This window comes from Atractosteus spatula, chromosome 18 (assembly GCF_055471065.1).
Source record: "Atractosteus spatula isolate fAtrSpa1 chromosome 18, fAtrSpa1.hap1, whole genome shotgun sequence".
Classification (NCBI taxonomy): Eukaryota; Metazoa; Chordata; class Actinopteri; order Semionotiformes; family Lepisosteidae; genus Atractosteus; species Atractosteus spatula.
In genome coordinates this window covers 13,127,904-13,150,291 of record NC_142723.1, presented here as the reverse complement: position 1 = coordinate 13,150,291, position 22,388 = coordinate 13,127,904, and the positions used below count along the sequence as shown (strand labels likewise).

Here is a 22,388-nt window from a genome sequence, read left to right as displayed (position 1 = left end):
AAACCTTAAGCACGTTACTTCTACTCTACGTAGGCTCTTCTACACACTGGGACATCGTGGAAGGGAAAACGGGCATGCAAAACACGATCCCCATTCAAAATCCTGGCACATTACAGAAGAGCTAGAGATAGAATTCAACACTGAGCACCCAGCTAACGAAGGAAAGAAAGATCCCGTCTCTGTCATTTGAACTGGTGCGGCAATATGTAGAGACAGCAAAATAACATTGATCCGTGATTCAGCGCTCCTGCCTTTTAAACCGCCCTGCAGGCTGATGTATGCAAAAACTATGGATTTATGGAAAATCCCACCAGAACAAAAGAAGCCAACAACGAAAGAAAAGAGATTGCCTAGGTGAGGCACATACTGAGCTCCAAGGATGAACCCAGCTATGGTTTCAGAATAACATTTAGTTTCGTCTATTTGGAGACAATGTGCCTTGAAAGAGCTCCGTGAAGCCACCTCCGGGCACTTCAACGTTCCAGAGCAGCGATCAAAGTCACGTTTCGGGGGCAGGCGCACAGGTGAGGACTGAATGCCGACCCCCGAAGAGTGACCCCAGAGGCTACGTTCGCCAAGACAGGACGCAGGTCTGATGCAGAACCAAAACAAACGGAGCCGAGGCTCTTCTCCGAGTCTGCCAATTGTCCGCCCTGCGGCCACCCCCTCGTACAGAGAGACAGAGACTGCTGGGAGAAAACAGCAGCGGCTCTGGGCTGCATTAGTCAATTCAGCAGGAACAGGGAAGGGACCAGGAGACGCTGTGCAAGGAGAGGGGAGAGGAGAAGGAGAGGTCACACAGAATTCAGAGCTTTCGCTGCAGGCCAGGTAAAGAAAAGAGGCTCAATCACACTCAAGAGGAGCGATACAGCTGGACTGCTCCCAGCTTCCCCTTTTGGAGAACTCTTCCCAGCTTAAGACATTTTTCTCGTCCTTCATCTTTGAGGGGAACCTCAGGTGAGGCCGATGCCTTGGAGATCGGTTTGTTGCTTTCCATCTGCTTTGTTGCCTCATTTTAGCACAGACACACCAGCCTGCGGACATTGGTTTCACTCCAAAAAGCCATACTTTACTAGGAATAAAAGGAAGAAGTGACAGACAGCTGATCTCAATTTTACATATAATATAGTGCCATATGTTACCAAAATTTGGTGTACCGTCCTTAAAATGACTGTTTTGACCTAGCGCCTTTGTTGTACGAAATTCTAGAAAGCAAACTTTACAAGGTTTGCCTTTAATACTGGCCAATTTTCACTCATTCTTTATGACAGGAGATTATTTTGAAGGATATTCAGGGCCTCTTCGAAACTGGGCGCCTTTTAAAAATGGTGCAGGAGACCAGAGATTAACTGATCTACCAACAAGCAAAGGAGCAAGACGGCTGAAATGGCCTAGTTCTTATTCCTAGTTGGTGGCCTTCTAAAGAGTTACCCTGGGTCAATTCAAGTCCCCCTATCTGACTGATGACACAGCTGGCCATACAGCTCTCAAACGCTATGTAATGTTTGTTGGTATTGCCACTGGCCCAACCCTTTCCATTTATTTCAAGATCTTTACATCTTGTTCTGGTATAAATGTATCGCATGCAGAAATTTTAGAATCAAGGATATGAATACCATAAAGCAAGGAATTAGGTGTGAGCTGGATCAAAAGCACCCTGGGCCTGTTACTGGAGAGTCAGTATGGCTGGTTTAAAAGTGTCTATTGACAGTGCGGTGAGCATACTTCAGTTTAGAACCACTTACAGCTCAGTCTATCTGTACTAATCCTTATTTTGCTTATTCCTAAGGCTCGTGGTGTTGTTGACACAGAAACCAGAGCTGTGTGTCTTTGTGTGTACATTGAGGTCTGAATGTATGGCTAGTTGTTGGGTCAGAATTAGTATTAATGCTAGAATACCTAAATAATGTGTTCAGGGCTGGCGCCACTGGATTCTAGTCAGAAGAAAGTTTATTCATTCTGCCTTCCAGAAGTTGAAATATAATACACAATCGCTTACAGACTTCATAAGAACAGTTTCAAATAAGACTAAATCATTTGGCCCATCTAGTCCATTTGGTTTTTAAGAACCAATCAATCCAAGGATCTCATTCCGGCAATTTCTAGAAAGAATCCAGGTTATCAGCTGGAACACCATGGCTGGGCAGCTTGTTCCACACTCCCACAACCCTGTGGGTAAAGAAGTGCTTCCTGTTCACTTTAAGGGATCATATGAAGTATTGGACCACCGGGAAACTGATGCCTTTAATAATCACGGAAAAAAACTACAGAGATAAACCAGGCACTGGAGAAATGGTGAATATAAAAAAAATATATACGCTTTAGTAATTTTATATTGTATCCTATAGCACAGCAGAGTCACTGTTCTTCATTTTAATTTTTTACGAGTTTTTGACAATTTAATATTAGACAAACTACGCAGGGTGTCACGGTGGCGCAGTGTTTAGCATTGCTGCCTCGCAGCGCTGGGGCCCTGGGATCAATACCAGACGGGGGGTGCTGTCTGTGTGGAGTTTGTATGTTCTCCTCATGTTCATGTGGGTTTACTCTGGGTGCTCAAGTTTCCTCCCACTGTCCAAAGACATGCTGGTGAAGGAAAATTAACTCCTGGGAAAATTGCCCCTGGTGTGGATGTGTGCGTGTCTGTGTCCTGTGATGCACCAGCATCCCATCCAGGGAGTAACCTGCCTTGTGCCTGTTGCTGGCCAGAATAGGCTCTGGCACCCACCACAGCCCAGAATTGTAAGAAGTAGTTAAAAACAGATGGATCAACTGTGTATAATATAATCATACGCTGGAATTCAAAATAAAAAAAATAGTATACGAGACACTACCAACAGTATTGTACCATTTCTCTAGGAAACACAATTTTGAAATGAAAGCTCTTCACGCTGGCAGTGTTATCAGGTATCAAGCTGCGAAGAGAAAATTATTAATTGAAGGTGACTCCCCTGTACGCAAGATAACGGCGCCCCAGCTCATCAACACCCAATAAGATTCTGCCATGTTCGCGACAGTCTGCCTTTCCTTTAAAGATGCCATCAATAAAGATCTCTCCCGGGCACGTGGTACAGGTTTGATGGGCGATATGCAGGGGATCCTGACAGGAAAAAAAGATGTATCTCTTTTCCTTAGTTCCAGAAATGTCCCCACAACAACAGCAAAATCAGAACAGGACTGGAATTCAAGAACCTGATGATTCTAAATGGGTTCATGCAACAACATGATTGATACTAAAGGGATCTGCTGCATATTGTATGGTCTACCTCTATTTTCTTTCATGGAGGCAGCATACAGATCTGCGTACTAAAGGTTAAGAGTCCCATGGAAACATCGTAATCAATTTCACACCACATCTTTTTTTTGGTTGTCTTTTTCTCGTCCGTGTGACCTCACCACAGTCCCCATACGGCTTTTCCTCAAGCACATCAGCTTGTCGACAAACTGATCACACTATGAAACTCTGACTCGCAGAGGCACTAGGTAACATTTTTTGACCCGTGTCTCACTCTTCTGACTGACTGGAACGGAGAACGTCTTCCAGCGCAAACACCAGCGATTTATTTTGTTCTCCTGACCCAGCTTTTACGCCTTGAAAAAAAGAAGAGTGTGCGATAAGCTTTAATTACTCAACCGCCGCCACTGCACTCTTGAAGGATTGATTCGGTGACATTTTAGAGTGCGAGATGCGCAGCAAAAAAAAAATCAAATATTGGTCTGTGAAGCGATTCTGCTTGACAGTGCCGCTTGTGGCAATATCATCACAGAGCAGCAAATCAATACAGGCCTCTCTCCTTCTCGCTCGGCTGTGGAATGTAGAGACCAGGGCCAGCAGTTTACGCAGAGCAGTAAAACTCAATTTTCATTTCTCACCTCCCCTTGCCGCGCAGACGAGGGACATAATTATTTCTTCCCGATTTCCCCTTCCATTGCCACTTGGAACTGTCTGTCTCAATCCTAACCCCCTCCCATCCCTCCTGGATGAATTTCTCTCCCTTCCTCTCCCCGACACCTTTTTCAAAAGCACTCCGGGCTAAAAAATTAATGATCCTTATAGAAAATGGGAACGTTTAGCCACCAGGACCCCAGAGTGATGTGCTCCTTTTTATCACCCTCTTCTTTTCTGTGAAGTTTCAATAAGTCAGAATAATTATGACTTGAGTAGCGCATAAATTAAGTCATGAATTCATACTGGAGATATCCACAGGCCCTTGGATGTCCCAAGACCAACACGCAATTTGGTTCGAGGTTTCCCATATACTATGACAGTCATCACCTGCATTGTCTTACAGAGATTACTTATCTGAGATCTAATTGTGGAAAAAGACCACTTGCAATGAGACACCATTCAGGCTGTTACCCCCACATGAATTTCCTGTGCAAGCCAGCTCCACAGGTCAGCTGTCCTGCTGAAACGACAGCTTGTCTACTTTAAAGAAAAAACGACTTATAAAAATATACGTTGTCCCCAAATTTCACGATGAAGGGAAGGTGTTCTTAGCCTGCAAGCCTTGTCTAATTAGTGACTGCTCAGTAGAGTTCCTGGGTTTTCTGTTCATACAGAAGAGCATACCTGCCACAGACTAAAAAAAGGACACTTTTTAATTACCATTCCTTCATGCCTCTGGTTTCCCTTTTGAATCTACCCGGCTCCAAATCTCTTTTGTTCTCACGCTGTCTAATTTAAATCACGCTACAAACAAGCCCATTAACTGCAGCTCCTATGCAGTTGTTCTTGCTCCTCGACTCAGAACCGCCTTGATCTTTTGACTTACAGCATCGGCGCTGCTTAGTCTTCTGTGCCCTCACCTGCATTTTAAACAGCCTTTCCACACAAAGCTCTCACGTTTTTGGTATTTCACACCATTTGTCGGCTTAATGCGAGCCAGGGTTACTATCGGGCCCCTGTACCTGCGCAGACACAGCGCATTTTCTCCAGCTGTTTCTCAAGGGCCTGAAGACCCTTAGCTCATCTTTCAAGATGCCAGGATGCTGAATCGTACCAAGACGATGTTCCGCCCGGGTGCAGAAATCTCTTCACCACAGCTTTCCTGCTTTACCCCAGCTGAGTCAATGATCTGTTGCTCATGCCCAGCCACCTATCAGGCACACACTGTGGAGAAATGCCTCTAGGAACACTGGAAAACAATGCCTTGTGTACACACTGGACCAACGTCTGTACAGTTAGATAATCCACTCCAGGTTTTTTCCCTCCTTGTCCTTGTGGATAACCATGTTGTTTAAGGGAGTCTGTCACAGGGCCTGAGGAAACTCAATGACACTGTAAGGCCAGACACAAGCTAAGGAACAAATTAAGGAGCTGTTTCCCCACAAAGAGAGAAAATGCTCTTTAGTTTTTGTGTCTTAGATTATCTAAAAATCTAGAAGGATTCTAGGGTAGTAGTAAAGGCTCAGCTTCCTTAACACCTACAAAACTGCCTCAGAGCAGGCCTACACATACTCAAGAGAAATTACTAGACAGACCGTAAGTAATCCAAGTCATTCTAAAACACTGGAAAGTAAAGAAAAGGCGCTGATCACACCTCAATTCTCCCAGTTCCCAAGCAGTTAGGGCAAAAAGACGCAGAAAGAAGATGTCGAAGACGTCAGCACAAGATCGCGTCTTTTTTCTGCACTTGCATGAAACGACGTTACTGGGAACTTTGCGCGGTCACATTGAAGTACAACCTCCAGTCTCCAGTCCCTTCAGTTAGCGAACACTTGCCCTCACTCTCCTTCCCAGTGCGGAGGGTATTTTTAGCCACGCTGTCACATGACCCTCGGCTCCTGTCCCCCCCCCCCCCCCAACATCAGCACAGGCTGCAGCTCCAGTACACCTGGCTCCTTCTCCAGAGCTGCCACTGTCAGGATTAATGACGCGGCGAACAGGAGGAGAGACTGTGGCCGGGGCTGAAAAGGCACAGCTGCTGTTTAACAGTGCAGGGCTTCTTTCTCCTGCAATGAACTTGTCAAAGCGTCAACCAGTTCAACACTTGGAGGATACTGATCTTGCAGTTTCAATGGTCAACTTGCAGGCAGCTGAAGCTAGAAAAACCAAGACTTTGTGCCTAAAATGCCTAAGTGTTTGTGATGACTATTTTATTCTTTCTGCATTTGCAAAATTTAAATACACCTCAAAGCAAGGATATGCAATTTGAGGCAAACATCTGCTATGCTGTTAAATAAAGATAAGATAAGATCACTTTATTTGCCATATACAATTTCTTGTATTAGGAATTTGTCTTTTCGCATACCCCAGCTTGTTCTTCATGAGACACACAGACAGGGAGAGAGAAGCTCGGGGTCAGAGCGCAGGGTCAGCCATTTATACGGCGCCCCTGGAGCAGTTGAGGTTAAGGGCCTTGCTCAGGGGCCCAACGGAGTAGGATTCCTCTGCCGGCCGCAGGATACGAACGGCAACCTTCCAGCCACAGAGCCACCTAAATAGCCACATAAAGCATAACATACTGTTTAATAAAGTATATTTTTTATGATATCCATGTATTCAGGATTTATTTTGTCAGCACTGCGTAGCATTCTAGCATATTCCAAATAAACTGCTTATAAAATAACAAAAATGAGATTTTTTTTTACGTTAAAACGTTTCAAATTATGTTGGTCTCAGAAAGGCATGGTAAAATTTGATCAAATCCTGAATAGGCTTAAGGTTCACAGGGAGGTCTTCAAAAAACAAAGTTCTAATTGTCACTCTTTGCTGCAAGTGTTGAAGTGGTCATATATTGTAGGAATGTTTCCTTTTATAGAAAAATAACTCAAAGATTTCATCGTTGCACAACAATATTTACAGGTATTCGACCTTAAATGTCTCAATGGGGGCTCTCTGCACCTGTGTTAAATATTCTGGTGTTGTCCAATGATTGGTTTATACTAGATGGTGTATATTGTTTTATTAGAGATAATATCGGTTTTATACATTTTTCGAGAATGCTGAGTGAGATACAATCACAGAATGTTGATTCAGCTACAAAGACTCAAGAGTTCAATGTAAAAAAAAAAATGTGATGATGCTCAAAACTCAAAAGCAATTACTGTTTTAATTAACGCAAAGTAAAGCTTGGCAGAATGGGCAGATTCGATGTGGCCAAGTTTTTTTTTACATGACTTTGCAGTCCCATCAAGCCAGAAGCCTGATGAGATTCAGAGTTGACCGATTTTTACTGCTGCCAGTTCTTCCACGTCCCGACAGGCTAAAAAGGGTTAACCCTTTGTTAATATATTGCACACACCACTCATGTCCAACATCTGCAAAAATGCCACTGTTCTTTTAAATTGACTTCAAAAATTCAATCACCACTGTACATCTGGACAGTCGAGTGGTTTTCTGAAATAAGTCTCCATCTTCATTTGTATGTAGGTAGTAAACTACGGGGCAAAGGTGCTGCACAGGGGGAAAAAAACATGCCAACGCAGTTTAAAGCGTATAGAAACAAAATGGTAATATCCAAGATCAATCAGCAGAATTCTGTTCCAGATCCCTCACACTACTCCTGAAAGCTGTAGTGCAGCCCACCTCACAATACCCCTGCATAGATCCACTTCTGTGGCAATTTTGGTCAAGTGTGTGGCAGCGTCTGAAATTCCCCAAGAAAGACGCAGTTCTAGGCAACCTGCTTGAACTGACAGGGTGCACCGGCGCTGTCCTGTAACTTTGCGCTCTCAGGACACATATGAACAGCGCTAAATACCTCCGATGCTTGTGTTACTTTCGCACTATCTGTAATTGTATCGCAAATAGCAATTGTATCATTTATTGTATCCTAATCTTAACCTAATCTCTTAAACCTCTGTCCTTCTACTCTTCTAGCCCTCTTAGCCAGCTCGCGGATAAATCATTTCGTTGCCGACAACACCGCTGTACGCTGTTCTGTTCGTGCACTGATAAATGAGCCTTGATTGATTGACTGACTGACTGAGTTCAAACCAGACAGGTCTGTGGCTGCACACTGAACTTCGGCCTCCAGTCCATGAGCTGAACTATGCCAGCCAATCCTGTAAACCGTTATCTGTTTCTGTGTATTTCTCTCTCCCCTAACGTGCATCTGCAAACTGAACAGTTGTCACCGCATATAGAAGTAGGGTTTCGGATCTAAGGTCCAGTGCAGTTCAGCGCTAATTAGTGCCTGTGTAATCCTTTCTGAAACAGAAGGGACTCGGGAGGTTATGAGAACAGCCTCACCCCTGGCTCTCAGGTGGCCTGTTACTGGAGAGTGTGCTCAGCGAGAGCAAGGAGGACCCTCATGCTGTCTGGGCATCGAGCGGCTGGAGCTTCTTGGCTCTCGGACTCGTGGATGAGGGGAGGGCTCACAGTTTGCCGAGAGGATGTCAGCCAGCGCCAGGCGGGGAGTTCACACCGAGAAGCTACACTGCCACCGGCCCCCGGAGACAAAGTGCGAAATCTCTCCGACAAGCAAGGAGAGGGCATTCAGGCACCTCGGCAGCCGGATCCGTTCCTGCTGAGACACGGCGCCACCCCCAGGCCACAGGCGGAATGCTTCCGTGCAACGACGACTGCGGTTGCCTCCATGAGCCGTTTGGCTGGAAGGCCTTGGCCCCAAAAATCGCACCTCTGGAAAGGTCCACACAAAAAAAGCTTGCAGAAAACGATTAACACAGCAGGGTTAGGGAAGAGCATATCGATGTGAAGGAATTCCTCTGCTAAACTGTCACCGCATTGTAGCCAAGCTCCGGATCTGGACACCAATTAACAAGATCTAAATGTTTGGAATGGAGGTTCCTGTTGAATTTAAGTTTTCTATCTGCATAATTTATGCGTACAGGCTGTAGTGCCATGGATTCAAACTAATAAAACCCTGGAATATGTTCCGCTGTGAGATACCTTTCAGCATTGTGAGGTTTAAAACGAACACAATATAATAGGAGAGCAACGATCCACCTGTTGACCTTGGCTCATTTATGGAACTTCACGCTGGCCTTGGGTTTCTCCCTTGTCCAAAGAGGGCAACAATCACTGCTCACTCCTCAATTTGTTAGTCTGGGACTTCAACAATTAGAGCAACCCACTTGTTGAAAAAGACACCGAGCTGGCCTCACACCTGGAAATACTTCCTTGGCCAAGCTGCACAATCTCCCTTCATACTCCTAAAGCTGAGACTTCAGACAGAGCAAGCTCACAGAGGGTACAGTTACACGAGGTTACAAAACCGGGGCTAAAGCGAACTTGGGCTACTGTGCTCTACAGTGGGGGACATCCTGGCTGCAGGCAACAATTGACAGTGGCACACTAGGTGTCTCAACTATAGATCCTTTCTTGATTTCGCAACACGAAATCCCTGATTAAGAAGATTTCTCGTCCCAGGTACATTCACTCAACACCCCCGAGCACAGTGCTCCAGTGCCTCGGGGATGATCTCTTGAAAGGAGGTGGAGAGCTGAGAGGGTTTTGCTTAGACATGAATGCCCCGCAGGATAGAGAAGATGCTGGAAATCCATCCGCCCCTCACAAGAAAGTCCAACTCTTCATGGGAAGACCCGTTCAAACCCAGTCTAATGAGAAGATGACCGTGATCCTTTGGATCATGAGCAGGAAAAAAAAAATCCTTGAATCACACTTGAAAAAAACTAATCCAGCTGTAGCGCTCTCTCTCTCTCAATTTCAATTCAATTGAATTCGAGGTGTTTTTTTAGCATGACCGATGGGTACAATCAGTGCTGCCAAAGCAAATAAAAATAATGAAATTCACATGAAAGAAAACAAAAAAGAAAAGTTAAAGAAAATCTACAGACATTTACAACAAAGACATATCATAAAATATTTACATATACTGTAGACCGATGGAGCATTATTGGGAGACAGGCTCACTGTTCCTCAAGCTGTGACAGGAGATCACATACTGGGCTGCCAGTTCAATTGAGTTCCCTCCTCCCTCTCCCAGTAGGATTGGGACCCGTTGTGATTCTGGCAGGTGTGGGAACTCTGGGATTAGATTTCTGAATTTAGGGAAGAATGTTTCTCTAATCCCAGAGTATCTGTCACAGTGCAGTAGGAAGTGTTCTCTCTCTCTCTCGCGCAAACCCGGACTGTGCTGTATTTGTACTTTGCAGCCAGGATGCAAAAGCTCCAGTGCACATCACATTACACCTCCTTACCCCCTAACCCAGACTTTCATGGTGCTGTGTAGCAGCACAGCCACAGAATTTCCAACACATCCTGGTTTTTATGATCTTCTCCTACAGGGCTGGGAGACACAACATGCTTCTCTTACAGTACATATCTACACAAAAGGAAATATTTTTCTTTAGCATTCCTAAAGACTCGAGAAGGTGACACAGCACAGTACAGTCACAACGCTCACTATTTTAAGAACAGGACCTGGATGTAATTTCAATATTCATTTAGAGATTTGTACTCACTGATTTTTCTACAGCACACATTTATTGCTACAAGTGTGATAAAGCCTACATGCAGCAGCTCGAAATTGAAAAGCCTTTCACATGAGCACGCTATGATTTATGAGCTTCACGCAAACCATTTGACTATTTTTGGGAGGTGCATTCCTCTGTGCACATTCGTGACCTAATTGCCTTGTTTGGTGACTGAGCCCAACCTTGCAAAGTGCACTGTGCCTGTGAACGCCATAAAAAAGACTTTTCTAAAATAAACACCTGACTTTCCTCTCAACATTGATTCAGAATGTACTGCGTATATATTAATTAAAGCAAACGACTGTGTAAGACAACACTACAGATGAGCACATTGTAGTATACATGAGCACTAACAAAAAATGTGAATTATTTTTTTGGGGGTGGGCAGGATAATCACCCCTTTCCAATTTCAGACTGTGTGATAAACACAAAGCACAGATTTCAGATTAACCCCTGTCACAGCCCAGTCTCCTCCAATCAGCATTTCTGACTGCTAGATTATTTTGTTTCTTGTTGGGGAGCTACGGTTAGATAAGCTTTGGTGCATTATGATATAACATTTTCTTTTTATTACTTGAAGTGGAGGGCACCTTTCTAAAAGGTAGAACTAATCGAGTAGATGTCAAACACTTGGCCCTTGCTGGCCTGCAGCTCTGGCACTGTGAAAATATTCATTTAAGAGGGAGCAGAAGCACAGCGCGATCTGAAGGTGTCGCACGCCTTCCATTTCATAGTTATCTAAGGCTTTTAACATCACAATGTGACAGACGTGCCTCAGTTTGAATGCCCTTGGCTTGTAGGTCACTGGGGTTAAATATCAGAATTGGCCCACAGTGATTACCCTGTCAACTGTCAGCAATAATATTTCTCCAAGCGCTGTCCTCATGAGGGAGAATAATAACCAGGAATGAAGGAAGACTAATATGATTTCAGTGTTAATACAAGCCAGAGGACGTGGCTTTGAGTGAGTGTCAGAAAAATGCAGAGTTTTGAGTGTACTCTAAGGGGGGAAAAAAAAACACAAAAACTCCCCTCTCTGCAGCACATTTGTAGAAGGGTCAAGTTTGTGATGTACGTCAGGTGAAGCTGGAACCCCCCCCCCCAATTAAAAGTCAGACATTAAAGGCAGGAAACGATCAATATTTTTCAGAGAAGCCTAAAACGTTTCTTAATAATGCCCTTTTCACCAAAAATCATCTCTTAAACGAGAACTGTGACTGAAATACTACAGTATGGGGTTAGATACAGTAGAATCAGCATTGATAAATGCACTTCAAACTGCAAGAAAAGCAAAAAATGCACACAGTAACTTGTAAAACCTCCAATTTACATCACTGACTAGATGAAATTTCCAGGTATGTGCAGCGCTACATTCTGTATATCTGTGGAAGACGATGAGATAGTGATTTAGACTGTTGTCACTCTCAGACAACGAAACAAGAGCTTCAGTAACAAAAGACTGTTCAAACTGCAATCCATTTCCATCTGCAAAGATAGGGTAATACTAAATATTTCTACAAGGCCATTACTGACATGGCTGGCTCTCAGTCTCACCATAATGTTAAGCCTGTTCAAATCTGGCTGTGTGTTCTGTGGGGGGTATGTCAGATGATCTGGTGACAATTGGCTGCAATTATGGAAATTGCGCGGCTTGCTTGATAAATATGCATGTTTACAAAAATTAGCCCTCCTGGGGGTGAACAAAGGTAAATTCACAGAACTAGTATTGACTTACTGAATCTTTAGTGAACCGTGTAGCAGGGTCTGTAAAAGCACTGCAGGTTAGAGAGACACTGAAAGGCAACAGCTCCATCTTGTGTCAGCTCAAGGCTAAGACAGAGGCTAATTCTGCACCTAGGGTGCTATCTGCTTGGAGTGCGGAGTTTTTGTGTTCTTCCCATGTTCCTGTAGGTTTCCTCCCTCAGTCCGAGGTTGGTGGGTTAATTAGTTGTGGGTATATTGGCTCTGGTGTGAGTGTCTGTGTGTCTGTCTGCCCTGTGATGGACTGGCATCCCATCCAGGGTGTACCCAGCCTTGCGCCCGTTGCTTGCTGGGATAGACTCTGGTTGCCCTTTTGACCCTAAATTGGATGAATGGACTACAGGGGTGTAGGGGTGTAACCCCGGTGTCCTGGCCAAATTTCCCATTGGCACTTACCAATCATGGCCTCCTAATAATCCCCATCTATGAATTGGCTTCATTACTCTGCTCTCCTCCCCAGTGATAGCTGATGTGTGGTGAGCGTACTGGCGCACTATGGCTGCCGTCGCATCATCCAGGTGGGGCTGCACATTGGTGGTGGTGGAGGGGAGTCCCCATTACCTGTTAAGCGCTTTGAGTGGAGTGTCCAGAAAAGCGCTATATAAGTGTAAGCAATTATTAATTCTTATTATTACAGACATCTGCTTGTGGATACCGCATGCATCGATAGGGCATTCGCAACACTTTAATATGATTTAGCCTCAGAAAACAATCTCCTCTTAGTTTTCAAGAACATTATCATTACAAGAAGATCATCTTTTTTGAGCCTTATAAACTTTTGTCTTTAGAAAAAAAAATTGACAAGAGCACAGACCAATTTTTAGGGACCTCCACAGAGGATGGAGAACAAGTTAAGACCTCGACTGTGCCCACTAGACAGGTCACTTTTACTTTATCTGAGCCCGAACTATATATTCAGAAGTCAGTACAGTAAAAATCTATCACACACTGGACTATCGGAGTGGCAAATCTAAATGGACAAACGGCAAGTATAACACTTCATGCTTCCAACATTGGTCTGACAAAATTATGAACTTTGACCTCAGTCACGTCCAAAAAAAGATAGAAGAAAGACAGCAGCCCAAGCAAACAGTTACACTGGAAAGACGAAAGGTCCGGTATTAGGAGGAACATCATTTGGCACTTGATGCTGTAGAAAGAAAGCAATAAATACACCAGAAGACAAACTGACACGAAAAAATAAAGTGGGAAACAGAAAGATAAGACTGGATCTGTAGGGCATTTTTCTAGAAAGACACACCTTAAAACTAAATCTGGTCACACACAGCTACCCATGGAATAAGGCCCTGCCAGCTATGAAAATCCCACTCTCTGAAACAAGGCCTTCAACCATATTTAATAGTGCTTCATAAAGTCTTATCTGAACAGTGATCGGTCAAGGACCAGCAGTTTTTCAGAAGATATAATCACTAATCACTCCCTGTCTGAGAACTCCACCATGGCTCGGAGTAAAATGAGCTTCTGTGCTAAATTGGCAGTTTGTGTTATCTGTTATGACAGGGCTTTTTACTTTCCTTTGTAAATGTTATGTTTGAAAGAGGTATCCAGCTGACAAAACTATTTTATTATTCCACAACGCAACTGGAAATGGAGTGTTGTAGGTCTCACTGTCAAGGAAAGCTCTTTTTATTAAAGCGGTTGTGACAAAGCACCCATAGCAAAGCTTTAATGGTCAATATTTAAGTAACAGGTCATGAATGTAAAGAAAGGATATTATTATTCCTGTTCTCACAGGGATTACAGAAATGAGGGTATTTCTATGGTCTAAAGTAGAAGGAAAAGATGTGCTTCTGGAAAGAGTGTTGCACTGCTCTTTATTATACAAACGTTGTAGGAGTTAAGTTATTGATCATTCATCTCATTAATCAACTCAATAAACTGGTATCTAGACCTGTTAGGGGCATTAGGGCAAGCAAGAGTCATTAGGAAAGAGCTTTTAATCCTCAGTCCTCGATGTCTCCTATATCCAAGAGACTGAATTTCCTTGTGCTCCTTTCTCTTGATGAGAGCAAAAGTCAGGCACTTTTGTAAGGAATGCTGTAGCCGTTAGTTCACAACTTAAGGCAATAGGAGCTCGGAAATGTACAGCATGGGTGGTCGGCTTTAATATTTTAGGGTCTTAAAGACTTCCTGTATCTATATTGTTTTAATTGCTTAATTAAATCAATCTAACTTTTTGCAGGTCTTAATAAAAGGTGAACGTTTTAATTATACCAGGAAGTCCTGTTGGTCTGCAGGGTCACGGCTGTGAGCTGAGACGCACAGAAAAAACTAAACAGTCTAAATTGGGTGAATATGCAATTAAAATCACTGTCAATCCGTACTGATGATCACACAAAAGGCTTAAATAGCGTGCATGTTTGTGTGTACTGTATGGACAGTACATGCCTATGTTTTGAGCTGTGCCTGCATACTGATAGGATGACATGCCAGCCACAAGTAACCATAATAAAAGTTTAATTAGAGTTCGATTCCAGCGACAGGCTAAAAACAGGATCTTAATAGCAATGAAACGTCTGGGATCTACTGTATTTAACTTGAACGAACATTAAAAACCAAGCAGCTTGTGACTGGAAAGGCAGGGAAAGCACCTTTCTTGTGAGTTTTCTGGAAACGGAGCCGAGACTTGCTCCAAGATGAACACGAATACCAACGTCGCTCTTCTGCAGTAAGGCTTAGGCAGAAAAGAAAAAAAGAGCTCAGCCGAAGAATTTGTTTCCCAAGACAGTGTGAAGACACTATTTGTAAGCTGTCAAATGTATTCAGAAAAGTTGCTCATGAACGCACAAGAGAAGCCAGAAGATTTATTTTGTAGGGTGCTATATATATTTTTTAAGTGAACTTGCCTACAGTACATGGTACATGGAGTCAAGACTCCTGGGCCCTGGTTTCGGTTCTGAACTGTGGTGTCTTCACCTTGTGAGTTTGCATGAACTTTCACAAGATGTTCCCATTTCCTTCCTAAGCCTAAAGACATTCTGGCTAGGCTAAGCAGCATCTCTGAATTGTCCCTTTGTGTGCATGTGTGTATGCCCTGCAATGGACCAACATCCCCTGTCCAGGCTACCGGCAGATTTCAGGTTGCCTTGAGTCTTAAGGCGAATAAGTGGTCCTGTGATCATGGATCAAATCTGCTGTATACATACAGAATGTACACTATATATATATATTCACTCTACATTCCACAATGAAGATAACATTTACTACTGGTCTTAGTGGCTGAATCAGGACCAATCTGTAATCTCCTTTGAGGGTTCTGGCAGACACTGCTGCCACTGGTATAGAAGGTAACAATGACGGTTCCTGCAGTTTGCAGTTTTTAACCTCTGCAGCCGAGTTACTCAACCTGCTGCACACCCAGCCCTCTCCACTTCCGCACTCCCAATAAAACAACCCACTGCCCCGCCGTTATTTCCACCCTGTTAATCATCCACCAATAAGTACGGATCCTGGAGCACAAGTGTGCAGAGGAGTGGATCTGACGGGCATGACTGCTCTTTTTTTATAATGCAGTACGGCGCCTTCATGTGCTTATTTTGGCAAAGTGAAACTCCACCCTATTTAACAGCTTCATACTTATTTTAAGTGTGTCTAGATATCACTCCACTGATGTTCCCATAGAGCAGCTTTCAGCTGGACATAAAACAAAGGATGGTTACACTACCTGGTACCTGCCAGTCCATTTCTTCAATGCCCCACCACCTCCCTAACCAGTTCCTCTACTGCTGTACTAATGGAGCAGAATTATTCTTAACCCAGATATCCTTAGGGGCTGGTGTAACCATGTTATGAAACACCCACGTAAACAGCCTGTGAAAGCACGCTAAAGAAGAAAATGGTACACGATCTGCTCTCAGTGTTGTAGATGTGTCCTTAGATTAACTGTGCACTTTCCATGTGAAAGAAAAAGAAGACATTTTCCCTGGAAAACTCTACATACACTCAGCAAGGGCAGGTACAGATGTACCCATTATGATAGCCATTAAGACTCATCACTGAGGAATGTGATATGCAGTCAAGAATGAAGAACAATTACAAACAGGAGGAAGCCATTCATTCATTCGGTAGCTGGTTGTTAAGGAGGATGTCAACCAGGCGTTTCCTGAAAAGAGCCTTCCAACAATCTAGAGGTACGTAGAAATTGACTGCTTTTCGGTCAAGAAGGTCCTACCCTATTAGGATGTCCATGCTGGCTCCATCGGATTCCCCGCTTCCCACCTGGCTCTCCGGTCCAGGGTTCGACCAGGACCTACCCAGTCTTCGAGTGGGCCGTTTCTTCACAGCACTCCCATCCCAGTGTCTGGAAAAACAAAGATCAAACTAAAGCTTTCGCCAGCTCCCGGTGTTGGGAGTCATAAGCAGCACATCGGGACAACTTAAAAGGAAGAAAACAATCTTCCTATCAATTTGTTTGTACAGCCCATGGGTGCAGAGCACACAATGAGGTATTTAGTGCCTAGTGAGGGCCACGAGTTGTAGATCTTCAGTTCTCAGGGACATAGCACTTCATCACAAGGCAGAATTCCAGGAAAGGTTATATAAATAAAGGCTCATCTGACCCGTTGTTATCTGTTCCAAGGAAAAGGGTAGCAGGACCAACCTCTCTCTGCTCGTTCCCTGGCTTTCCTGATTGAGCTCCAGCTGCAAGTGGATTTTCAACCAGAGCTCAGAGCTCAGACCCCTCAGATGCTCTGCTCCCACGTGCTCCAGCAAACAGTGCTGATCTCGGTCCGAGATTGTTGTGGGTTCAAGTTTTTTGTTTTTACATGGAAAATGACTGCCACCCCCAAAAGAGAATCACCATTCGCATTCGGACGTGTGCAAAACTCTTTGCAGTTCCTCACCAGTGGCGATTCAAGAGGTGACACATCCCCTAGGACATGCTATTACATGTCCCACATCATTTGTACTTCTGACCCCTGCTCTTTCTTGTGGTGGACTGGTATAAGGTCATCTGGTCACCTGTGTGACATTTTACAGTCTTTTCACAGGCATCTCACGATTTAACCTTCATTTCCCGAGGAAACTGACAGGATTACACAAGATACATGTTTTCCTCAGGACAAGATGACCCTTCCCTGTTTCTTTTCCCCAAAATCTTCTACTCAAACAACGATTATCTCTCAATTTGCTTAATGCGTTGTCCTTTCCAGAGAACTCACCATGATATTCCATTTATTCAAAGACTGAAATGACTTGTTATAACCAGTACTTGTACTTTTTTGGTTTGTTACAAGCCATGCCACACTCCCCTCCTTGTAAAGATACCTTCGTTTTAAACTAAAATAGCATGAGAAGACTTGTCGGGACAAAGATTAAACGTTCACAGGGCAGACTTTCAAAATTAACTCGCGGTGTCAAACAGCAATAAATTCAGGAGAGAGACACACATGCTTCTCTGTGGAGATCTTTTTGGTCTGGCTACGCGATGGTGCTGCTCCACCACGACACAAGAGTCCCAAAGGGGAAAGTCCCTCCAGCTACATTTTGAGAACACCGGTCAGCTCAGCAATATCTAAGTAAAGGCAGTGGAGGGTTTTATTCATTTGTAAGAGCAAATCTCAAATGAAAAGCGAATTTTGCTGTGTTACAAGGGAAGCTGTATGCAATAAACCCTTCCTGAGCAGTCAAGCAGAGGACGGACAACTATCGATGAGCTGTCAAACACCTCATGTCCAGAACACCAGACAGCTCTGGGCCATCTGCAGCCCATCCTTGCCCACCAGGAATTTAACACATTTGAAGCCAAGGATTTGTAATTCCTTCCCATATTTCCCCACTCGATTTGTTAAGGGTGTTTTAAATCACTCCCAGCAGCAGAAAAAAGTGACCAACATGGCGACATTTCTTCTTAAGGTGGATGAAAGCACTTTTGAGGTTTTTCACTGGGACAATCCGAGACTGACAAATGAGACCCACTGAACACCTCTCACCCAATTCCCAACCTTTAGTGTTAGCAAAAGACATCAGCCAATGACAGAATACTGGAAAGGGATTAATAAGGATATCTGGGAATAATTTCCAGATGCAGAGAATGGAAACATCACTTTGCACACTTGCCGAAAAGGACTTAAAAACAGTTTTCGTTTTGTAAGACTTATACTAGGATTTTTTTTTTGCTTTGATTTTGCACTCATCCTAAAGCTCAAGACTACAGACTGATTATTTCCGCATCCGAAAGGTTTGCACTCCAATTCTACGGCTATCAGAGTGTATAAGCATACCTCCAGGGTTTGGGATGAACACAGGCCATACAGTGTACTGAGCTTTAAGGCAGCATCAAACATATTCCATTGCGATAAATGATGGGTGTCTTATTAGACCTCAATCAACACTCAGGTCACCAGGGCTGAATTTAGGTTCTGATTAAGTTTTTTTTTTATTTCATTTTCTTTTATTCTACTATGTCTGCCTGCTTAATAGAACCAGCTTCTGCATTTTACAAAAAAAGGGACAGAACAGAAAGAAATGCTCAGAAATTGCCCGTTTCATGGCAAAAATCATCCATTGAGTTCAAGGCTCATCACCGTAGAGGTTTAAAAACATAAAACACTGTTACAAAAAAGAGAAGGTAGTTAATTTGATCATCCAGCCATTGCTTGAAAGAAGCCAGGGTACCTGCTTCAACATCATTGCTGGGCAGCTGTAAATGATATGTAATTTAAGATGGAAATAATGTGTCAACATGAGACACCAGTTTCAGATACAGTACATGACTGGACCAGAGCCTGCGTCCTTTATTTTATCCATGTCATGTTCTCCCTGTTCAGAATGCTGGATGCTGTCCACAAGAGAATACCTTGCAGTAAACCTTTGTTTATATCACTGAACTGGCCTCAACTGAGAAAGGTCACACTTGTCACTGTGTTACTGAGAGCTGCTCTGTACATTAAATGGACAAGTCTGGCAAATGTCAGATTTCAGTGCCTACGGAGCTCTGGCAGGAGTTATAACAAATCCAAAGTGATTCAATCAACCTCCTTCTGATAACCTTAACCTTATCCTTGACTTGGTACAAAACAAAAGCCTTTATTCATTCATAATGACCTGCATTAATGTACATTGTGTTATGTGTCCTAGACAGTGCGGTTAAACAACAGCAGCCATTGGGTTTAATCTTCGCTGTAAATTAAAACAAACAGCTTAAATAAGGCTTAAGTTTAAGGCTAGGACTGTCAGCCCTTCATTTGCTCGTCTATGGACAGCATGTTGCTCCATTGTACTTTTTTGGACACTCAATCTGTATATACCTATGCCTATGCACATTTTGCACATTTTGTATTGTTTTTACAGTGACAATGATCATATTTTATTTTATTTATTTTATTTTATATTTATTTTGTATTAGCTGTACGTATTCTAATTTTTCATCTATTCTGATGTCTGTTTTTTTTTTTGCTTGTCTTGGGCTGGACTGCTGTAACACATCAATTTCCCTTCGGGATCAATAAAGTCTTATCTATCTATCTAAATAACAAAAAACAGATGTTGCGCTATGGTTTAACTCACTGACATCTGCTTCTGCTTCTGAATGGCAGGTAGCCCTACCTACATGTCCGGTGATCTCATCTAGTTTTCATTTTAATCTGTTTACTGCTCCTTTCGCCCAAAGGGCTGTTGACATCCTACCAAAGATGTGCCTGTTACTCACAGCAGAAGAGTTATCTGGGCAGAGCTGGGGACAAGGATCTTTCCCTGCACACGTATGGAGTACTGCCAGCACAGAGCATGTGTAAGACAAGCTCGTGTGAACACAGCTTGTGTAAGAACCTGCCAGTGCAACTGCTTGACCCACCCAAGAGCCGGGCAACCTTAGATCGCACCCTTGTGAAAGATCACCCCGCTACTCCCAAGTGGAGCTCCTGGCTGTTCTGCTTCTTCAGCTTCGCCCGTCTCCCCCTGCTCATCTTTCAGCTCCATGCCCAAGGCCCTGCACATGCAGCTGCTGCTGATATCCCAGCCAGCATTCACATGTTCCACCGTATGACAAACCCTCGATCAGGACAGATTAACAGAGCAGTATTGTGGGCGCTGGGATTTATCTGGCTCTATCGAACAGCCACTTGAAAGGTATTTAATTGGCATGACGCTGCACCGAGGCTTAAACTACAAATCTCTGCGCAAGAAGCACATGAAATAAAAAAAGGATTACAAAATCCCTGGGAACCCAAAGGCTCTCCGTTTTGGCGTGATTCGTACGTTTTTATTAATAACGTGCTTTTTTCCCCCCAAACTCAAAGACGAAACGGGGAAAGGCGATTAAGCATAAACCTAAAACAACGTTTTAGTCAGAAGATGAAACTGATCAGAGGAGAATTAAAAACACTCTAATCATACTGGGCGACATAGTCGCAGGGCTGTCCTACCAGAACCCTGTGTCCATAAGCAAAACCATACAGCATGGCCTGATTTTCAGTAGTACAGGGATAGAGCAGGGGTGTAAATCCTTAAGGTAATTTAGAACTAAACCACTGAAAGTCTTAAAAGTAAGGAGCAAAACTTTGTTATCAACTCAGTATTTGACTGTACTAGATTTTGGTGCTCAATTATAGGCATTTTTGGCATTATTATAGACATTATAGACATACAGATGCAGCCATTCAAAGTGCGCGTCACAGACACGTACCGCAGGTGACGTCGCTCAGTATGACGCAAGATGACGCGTGGCACCGCAGTACGTGATTGGTTGACCGACAGGGGCACTCGTGGTCCGTTGGTCTGTCGTAGAAAGACTTACAGTAAAAACGTCTTTGCTGTGCCCGTTGTAGATATTGAATTTTACCACTGAAGGGAAATCTTAGTAGCTGAGCATAAAAAGAATAGGAGCATACTGTAACGCGTGTGAAGGCCATAAACGATATTAATTTTGGAACATAAACATACAGTATATACTGTAGCTGGTCTTGGTACTTTAAAGAAAAAAATACACACCAGTATTCCATTTCTCCCTAAACATTTTAAGCTTTGAAGTCTTTAACTAACATGATACCGGAGTCAACAAGCATACTTTTAGAATTTGATTAAAAGGGAATATAATATGGAATCGCGTATCTAAAGAATTTAATAACGGTATTCGTGTGCTGCGACAGGGCTGTGTAGGGCTTTTTCGCCTGCCTGTTCATGCGAGCTGTCTTCTAGCCGACTGGTCTAGGTGCGTGACTAGCAACTGGGAGGTTGTGTGATCGAATCCAGCTGGTGCCGGACTTTTCTTTTAACAAACATTTCTTCGAAAAAATAGAATAGCGATATTATGGACAATAAATTGACTTTTATATTTCAAAATATCGCAACATGAACGATATTTGCGATATTTTGAACATATCTTCCCTTCTGACAGCGGTTCCTCCTTCTATTGTGTGTGTGTGTGCAACAGAGTAAATTTTTATAGAGAAATGGAGGCTGGACAGTATGCGTTACAATATAAACATTTATATTGATTTAAATCGTGTTCTGATTTAAATCGCAAACGCGTGTTTAATTATGTGTTTTTTAATCATAATCAGGCTAATGCATTTCTACATTTTCTGTATGAACCAGCTTAGAGGTTCATACAGAAAGACAGCTTGTGTTTAAATTGAGTGTAAGGTAATTTATGCTTCTAAAGTCATGGTCAGCATTTATTATTGTACTGTGCTGTAAACTTTTTCTGTGCCTAGTCACATTATTTTATAGCGTTTTTATTGCGTTATTAAATCCGGTGGCGCTGTGTGTTAGAGTAGTTTCCTGACTCCCTTGTCACATGGTCTGTGATTGAATCCCATAGAACTATGACTTTATTTTTTAACAAACATTTCTTTGAAAAAATGAAACGTTTCCCTTGGTCAGAGATTAAATAAAACCTCACTCGCACCAAACAAATTTATATTTCTAAATATCACAAAATACGTTCATTGTCTTCCAATCGAGTCGAGTTGACATTGGAAGCCTGCCACACCCGGACTGTTAAACCAACGCATTAGCACGTCAAAGCCCATCGAGGGTATTGAGCCAGTATTGCCTTTAGTATTCCCCCCTCTCCCCTCAATTCAATTCAATTCAAGGTGTTTTATTTGCATGACAGATGGGTACAAGCAGTGTTGGGTATGTATATTGTAACGCTTACGGCAGACAGGCACTGTGTAAGAGCCGGCGCACCAGAGCAGCGCACCGAGGGAGCGTCTGCATTTCTAACTTAGTTTTTAAAATTAGTCAAGCAATATGAA

General features: G+C 43.2%; 1 protein-coding gene across 1 annotated transcript in view; it reads right to left on the bottom strand.

The window, feature by feature from the left end:
• ankfn1b (ankyrin repeat and fibronectin type III domain containing 1b) overlaps positions 1 to 22,388 on the bottom strand; it is a 229,744-nt gene that overhangs the window by 199,862 nt on the left and 7,494 nt on the right. Inside the window, exon 2 of the mRNA XM_088936773.1 lies at positions 16,358 to 16,486. Coding sequence (XP_088792899.1) covers positions 16,358 to 16,486 — 129 coding nt within the window. The remainder of the gene's footprint in view (positions 1 to 16,357; positions 16,487 to 22,388) is intronic.